Source organism: Carassius carassius, chromosome 5, assembly GCF_963082965.1.
Source record: "Carassius carassius chromosome 5, fCarCar2.1, whole genome shotgun sequence".
NCBI lineage: Eukaryota > Metazoa > Chordata > Actinopteri > Cypriniformes > Cyprinidae > Carassius > Carassius carassius.
In genome coordinates, this window is record NC_081759.1 from 23,232,625 (window position 1) to 23,240,557 (window position 7,933).

The 7,933-nt window shown below is 37.1% G+C and overlaps 1 protein-coding gene across 2 annotated transcripts in view; it reads right to left on the reverse strand.

Moving 5' to 3' along the window:
• Positions 1 to 3,543, reverse strand: part of rasa1a (RAS p21 protein activator (GTPase activating protein) 1a) — a 45,079-nt gene extending 41,536 nt beyond the window's left edge. For both annotated transcript variants that reach the window (XM_059550175.1, XM_059550174.1), the window contains exon 1: positions 2,550 to 3,543. In XM_059550175.1, the coding sequence (XP_059406158.1) occupies positions 2,550 to 2,920 (371 nt within the window). In that variant the 5' untranslated portion in view covers positions 2,921 to 3,543. The remainder of the gene's footprint in view (positions 1 to 2,549) is intronic.
• Positions 3,544 to 7,933: the final 4,390 nt, after the last annotated feature.

Genomic DNA, 7,933 nt, shown 5'->3' on the forward strand with positions numbered 1-7,933 from the left:
TATTTAACACACAATTACAATAGTGTATGGTTTGTATGTTATTTAATGAGATTTGTGGTGTTTTCTTAACATTAAAGAAAGATTTCATGAGAAATGCCAAGCTGGTAGCTTAGTATAAAAAATATAAATAAGTTATTACAAACAATGCTGAACTGAAGTGAGATTTGAGAAAAAACTTCCTATTCATTTTCTAAAAAGTCTTAGCTTGGTGCTAATGTTAGCTCTAATGAACCTGTTAGCCTGCTGCGATCGCATTTCATGATGTATCATGTGGATAAGGAGTGGAAAAAGATTTTCAGTTTCATGAAATGTTTAACAACCTAATGTTATGCTCATCTATACAAAATTTTAGCTGGTATGTTTCATTTAATTTCGTGTTCAACAAGTTTGTTTTTGTAAAATGTAACTTTAGAATTGTCTTTTTTTTTTTCAATTATTATAGCACCTAAAATATGTTGCGTGTAAAAAAGTGTTTATTTCTACCAGTTAAAGGATGGGTACATTGTGTGCACATGATCAGGATTATAACACCTCCGCCTCATTTCGAGCCAGGAAAAACCCTGATGGTTTGTTTTTTTTAAGTATTTACTGTAAAATATATAAAACTGATGATAGCGTTCATGTGTTTTTTTTTTTTTGTTTGTTTTTTTTTATAGAAAAGAGAGACTTTTTTGCCGTCTTATGCCTTTTATTTAGATCGGACAGTAGGTCGACAGGAAGCGAAGTGGGTGAGAGAGAGTGGGGTGGGAACTGGAAAGGTCTGCGAGCTGGGACTCAAACTCAGGACACCTGAAGCACAACATGTCAGCATGCTGCCCACGAGGCCATTGTCGCTAGTGTTTGTATTTTTGAGGAGCTGAAAAAATGGTGCACAATTTAAAATGAAAACTAAAAACGCTACTTAACACTGGCTAAGTGTAAGTTACTGTACAATATACAGTAAAATAGAAGTTACAATTTAACATTTCAAGTATTTTTTACAAATTATGTTTTACTGTAAGATATCGAAACTCTGATATCAATGTATTTTTACCTTAACCTTAGTTTAGAATTGAGCTGAAACAACTGATCGCAATATAAAACTCCAGGCCTTATTATCCACCTACTCTTGAGCAACCGAAGATATGAGAGTCACAATAAATGACACACTATCATTTAGCTTATCGTGAGATAGACTGTCACCACCCTGACATTCTTCATTAGATTCAGCCACTGATCTCATCAGAAATATGATAATGGATGACACAGAAAGCAGTCAAATCATTCATCAGTAACTGCGGTTTCACAATGTGTGCAGAAGAAAGGTCTAGATACACCAAAGACATTCAAAACACCATATTATTGCAATGCATATGACAAAATGATAATTCATAAACTAAAAACAGATGCAGTGGCAGAATACACTGGAGAATAAAATGCCACAAGACTATGCATCTCAAGTGGTAAAGTAATATTGATAACTCATAACTAAATGGCAAAAATTCAGAAGACATAACCTCGAATTCTGCAATACGAGGAATTAAAATATCTCATATGAAAGTCACAAAGGTGACTTGACAAGAGTGTCTGTTAAATTTAAATATGCATACAAACAGTTACATTTGCTACTTATGAATGCTTGCCAATGGTCTGTATCAAAACCTAGCTTACAGTTTACTGTCAAATAATGTAAGGGAAACGTAAAAACGCAACAGTAAAAACTTAGTTAACTGCAAGTTACTTTACAATATACAGTAAAAAAAGTGTAACAGTAAAATATTTTAATCTTTTATAAATTTTTTCATAGTAAAAAAAAAACAATTATACACAATATTTGTGACAAGAAACAGTTCTTAAACACTGATTCGCTAACTGAAGTATGTAGTTTATCAGTTATATACTGGATTGATTCAGGTCTCATTAAATGCTAAATTTAAGCTTATACTAGGATCATGTTAATGGTGTTTTGTCTTTGAGATAGTAAAAGTGCATTTATATCAATATTAGCTACATTATTTAAAGTGTGAGTGTGAAGTGACATTCAGCCAAGTATGGTGACCCATACTCAGAATTTGGGGTTCGATGCTTTGCTTAAGGACACCTAAGTCGTGGTATTGAAGGTGGAGAGAGAACTGTACATGCACTCCCCCCACCCACAATTCCTGCCGGCCCAGGACTCGAACTCACAACCTTTCGATTGGGAGTCCGACTCTCTAACCATTAGGCCACGACTTCCCACAGACTATCAATAGCTTAGACTATCAATAGCTAATATATAACCACACATACGCGTATAGAGTTGTCATCTCTTTCTCTTAATGCTTGCAACTTAGCCCTGTATTTCACCTCATTGTTTTTACACACTAAATTTCTAGTGACAACAACTGCCAGTTAACAACAAAAACAACAACAAACGGCCATCAACCATATGGAAGTAGATAGCTAACTACTTTTTGACAGAACCATTAAGATGATCACAACAGGTCTGTAACCCTCCCATGTCAGAAGTCCTTTCCCATCATGAATTACTAAAAATATAAAAGACACATGTGTGCGGGATGAATCCTTACTGGTTGGAGGGCGGCGCTGAAAGGGGGAAAACAACCTCCTCTTCCTCATATTCTGGCCCATCCTGTTGATCGCTTTCATCCACGCTCCCCTGTGCCCCGATTCCAGGCGGCGGAGGGAGCGCCGTTAAACTTGGCAGAACCGTGGGCCCGTCGGTGGGTGACATCCGGCTGCTGCCCGGTCCGTCCGAGGAGGGCGACTCGCAGCCCGCAGCGGCGGCTCTCCCCGTGAAATCCTCTCCTCCAGAACCGGGGTAGATCATCATGTCAGGATCCGCCAGCCGTGCTCGCGGGGGTTTGTTGTAGAGAGGAAAGTGGGTCGAGTCGGGGCCTCTGCTGCCGTCCGATCCCCTGTCCTCGCCCCTCACCTCCATACAGAAATCAAGAAGACAGCCTGAGCTTCTTCTCCGAGTCTGTTACAGCTTCTTCTGCTTCCAGTCTTTTAAAGAGACGGGACAAAGTTTCCTGGAGAAGAGCACAGACTCACACACACACACATACATACAGCTCAGCGGCTAACACATGAGTTTAAGTCTTCATTGTTTCACGAGTTTCACAAAGAGAAGAAAGACTGTTCTGAAATAGTGCAGGGTAAATGTCCGAGTTGAGGAGAGGACGGTGTATCGAGGCCCTGGTTCGGTTTGGTGTCAGTTGTGGGCTTTTATTGTCAGTCTTTCGGGGTTGTTATTTTGTTTGCAAGTGAGTTCAGAAAACGCGCCGATCTGCTACTTTGGACGCTTCGCAGGTGTTCGCGGACGCCCGACGCGATTCTCCTCACTAGATTCCGCTCAAAGAGTGCGTTAAAGTGTTTTCTTCAGTCGTAAATGGTCTTTTCTTCTCGAGATTGCTGGACTGGTGGAACATTTGCCACAGCTGCTCCCAGTCCCACTCCTCTCCCTGCGCTTCCCCGCTCATGCGCAGACCAGGCCAGCAGATCACCGAACCGACCCATTCACATCCGTGAGCTCGACAATCGACGCAGCGCAGTCTAAAGAGAAGGAATGAAAGTACTTCTTTCCTTATATTCAAAACACACCGGCTCACATTTGATACCGCCGCATAATGATTTATGTAGCCTAAATAGTTTGGTCTTTCAAGCTAAGCTAATACAGACTCTACAGTCTCTGCTCTATACTAGGTGAGTTTTATGAAAACTAGTTGTTTTTTTGAAATCACACCGCAGCTGAGTCATGGTTTCTACACTATATAGCTGTGTGTGCTTTTTAAATCACTGTAAATATTCATATGACCTTTTTAGTCCCTGACTGTCATACACAAATCATTTATGTTCTTAAATCAACAGACATGTTTAGTTTGATCGTTAGCATCTTCACTGACAAATAAAGAGAGAAAAACCCTTGACCAATGAGGAAAGAAATACAATTTAGAATCTATTTTGATATTAATTTACTATTTTATTTTTTATCTAAGCATGAATCAAATAATGTTTTTATGCAAATTTGTATCTAAGCAGTCTTCTAGCCAACTGGAGACTATGAGTGGTCTCAGACGAAACATTCTGGTTATGGACAAATTAATGTCAACTCATGGACAGTGAAGACTCGTATATATATATATATATATATATATATATATATATATATATATATATATATATATGAAATGAACATCAAATAAAGTTGTTTTATGTCCAATTATATTTCAATTTAAAATATTTATTTCATGTTTTATATTATTTTTATCGAACTACATTTTACAATATGCATTAATATTAATATAAATGTTTATGAATTTGTTAGTTTAAAATGTTATTTATTTCTATATATTTGTATGGTTGAATTGTTAAATTGACAACATTTATTTTTCATTTCATTTTTAAGTGTCAGTAGACCTCCTTAACTGAGCTGGTGTTTAGGTATAACTTAAAATTTGAGACCATGTGTCATAGTTGTGCTTGAGAGGAGGCAGATACGTGCTTTATGTAAGTAATCAGACAATAATCTGATGTAGCCATGGGAACTTAAGGCATGCAGATGCATCTGTTTTCACTGTTCCTCGTCTACAGTCAAAATATATCTTCCTCCAGCGCTGAGGACACTATATAAAGCTCACTGACATTTCTCGAATGTCAAAGTGGGCAACCAGACACTTGCTTCGGTCTCCATTCCTCTAAATTTTCATATATAAAATCATTTGCACCTACAAGCACATTTATGCTCTTGTAAATTTGGAATTTGAAACATTAGTATTAACAGGAAAGTAGACCAATTTGAGAATACAACTTGTATTATTAAATAATACAAGTATTCCCCCCCCCGTGTTAATTTACTTTAGAATTTTTTTTTATTAGACACTATTATACCATTCCAAAATTTGGGGTCTGCAAGATTTTATTTATTATTATTATTATTATTATTTGTTTTTAATGATTTTTGAGTCTGCACTAAAGCTGCCATTATATGATCAAAACAGTAATACATTCTCTATAAATTTTAAAGAGATAATATAGATTTATTCAGAATTTCAGCTCACTCCAAATTATTATAAATTCTTAGCAGATTTTTATTGGATCCCTTTAGCACCCTTTACAATTATTTCTAAATCATAATAATACTACTAATAAAAAAGAAATGTAACCACCCCACCCCCCCCCCCATCCCCAGGCAGTCAGAACACTGTAACATACTGCCAGGAAACAGTGCAAGATAATAACCCTCTCCTATACATTCTGTAATAATGCGTTTCTTTGTGCTCAAAGTAGGAGTGAGGTTGTGTTTTCTCAGTGGTGTGATTGGGCCACACTGCGGGAAGCCAGCTTGTGTTTTGTGGATGATTTGTAGGGAAGAGGGATGGCTCTTTGTCCTGCTGCACAGGCTGCTGCCATGGCGTCTGCCAGACCCACGATAATGAGATTCAAAGCAGGGTGCAGCTAATCGTCCATCTTAGAGCGTTAGCCAAGAGAAGGAGCATGAGCACCTGCTGATGACTGCTAGCCCCTACTTTGTCATTATGGACATCTTTCTGAGTGTGGTACTACTGAAGCTTCTTGTTAAATAAGAAGGTATAGGACAATCTGGGATGGTTAGTGCAAGAATCCTGAGAGAGCAGATCATTGGGACTTCTTGCAACCCATTTGTTATCCACCGTCTGCATACCAGCAAGAGGAAGTCATTTTGGGTTCCCCAAAGAACCTTTCAGTTCTTAGTGTGAAGAATATTTGAATAACCTTTTAGGTTCTGTGGATGTTAAAGCCCCCATGAAATCAAAATAAAGTTTTTTGGGTGTTAGTATGTATGTTAGTCTTAAGGGTATCTATAAGCCAGTGTGCTCCAAACGATAAGCATTCAAAGCTTGTCACTTCTGCCAAAGTGGATCAATTAATTTTTCTATTTCTCTTTTTTATATTTTTTATATCACCTCGTACTTCAAGCTTCTCATCAAATCTTCTGACCAATTAAATGCTCTCTAGAATCCTAAGCTTCCGCCCCTACACTTTAAATCGATGCTGAAGCTGCAGCTGAGATTGGTCACTTGTTCACAGTGTTAGAATTTTCTGTACGGTGAATGGCACATAATGCACAATGTAGGCAACAGGGAATGGTTCAGACAGTGTTCTTTGTGGAACTGTATACCAATAAAGAACCTAAGAGTATGTATTCTTTTTACAACAATACAGTGTTTAAAATAAGTATAGTAAACGCCACTATTTTTTCCCAGTTAATATATTTCTAAAGGTGCTGTAGACATGACATTTTCAACAGATGTCGGTATCAAACCAAGTAATCCACAAATAAAATAAACAAATATGTTCAGATATTAAGTCATGTGTATTAAAATGGGATGACAGGGAAAAAGTATTGAACTTCCACAGAGTCTTGAAGGTTCTGTGAGCATCTTCTATGAACTCTCGTCTTTAGTTATTTTCTGTAGGATTCAAGTACGATTGGCTGGCCATTCTAGCAGCTTTATTTTCTTTTTCTGAAACCAGTTGAGAGTTTCCTTGGCTGCTCTTTGGGTCTTGCTGAAATGTCCACTGGTTTCATCTTCATCATCCTGGTACTGTAGGTGTTGGGACTGAACCAGCTAATATTAATTTCCACTGACTAGGGGCAAGATTGCTTTCCAATTACTGATAGATTTCAGCTGGTGTCTTGGCTTTCCAATGCCTTTTTGCTCCTCCCTTTCTACGTGTGTCCAATACTTTTACCCTGTGTCATTCCATTTTGTTATACATAACTTAATTTCTGAACTTGTTTGTTTTGTTTTCTTTGTATGTATGGATTACTTGGGCTGTTAAATCTGGTGAAAATTTCAAGTCAGCAGCACCTTTAGAAACATATTTACTGAGAAAAACGGTGACGTGTTCAATACTTATTTTACCCACTGTATGTTCTATAGTCTACACTTTTATAGATAAATTGAATAAAGCTTTAAACAAAGTCTAACATGAATTTTCACCCAAACATATCAAATCACTACAGTTAGGTCAAAATGTCAGCGAATCATTCGTTACATTAATATAAAACTTTAAACAGCCTATAGTGTCATAAAAAGTCTAGGTCGGGAAGTGTCTGTATAGGGAATTTGAGCATAATCACTATCTTCTTGAGAGTCTTGAAAACGAAAAATGTCCAAAAGCAGTCAGTGCCCTTAAAAATAAATGATGTGAATTTTATATTTATAAAATGAGGGAAATCCATGAATGTTTAAGCAGTCTTCTAGCCAACTCTGGAGTGCACTGGAGGATATGAGTGCTTTACTGTTTTTTTTTTTTTTATGGACAAATTAAGGTCAACTCATGGACAGTAAAGTCTCATCATTATCCTGCAGATCTGTTTTGATGTATGCCAGCATGATCTTAAAACCATGATCAGAAGTAGTTTGACATTTTTTTCTGAACACTTTCCTAGCTAACAAAAGCATGCATTTTCTAAGAATGTTTTGTTAACATTCCTAGAAATCTGTGAAAATTTTATTTCTGAATGTTCTCTTAAGGTCCAACATTCTGAATGATGTATAAATTATGTTTTGAAATTGTTCCAAAGTAAATCAACTCCTTGCCATAAATACAGCACCAGTAACTAGTCTGTCTTCAATGTTTTTTTTATTTTTTTATTTAACTAGGCATCTGAAACCACAGTCTCTCACTTTGTATGCCTCAGTATTCCCATTCTTGTCTTGAATTGCATGTGCTACAAAATATGTAAACTATCCATACCACACTTATCTGAGTTCCCCTGAGGGACTGAGACAAGCAAACAAGCACACATCCATGATGCTTTTCTGCTGGGACACTGCAGGCTGCACATAGCATGGTGTGCATCTTGTATATTTGTTTTGCAATTAGATTTTTGGCCGCTGTTGCAATGGCTTCATGAAATATTTACAACCACACAGAGAGCTCTCTAAAAAACGCTGTACAATAA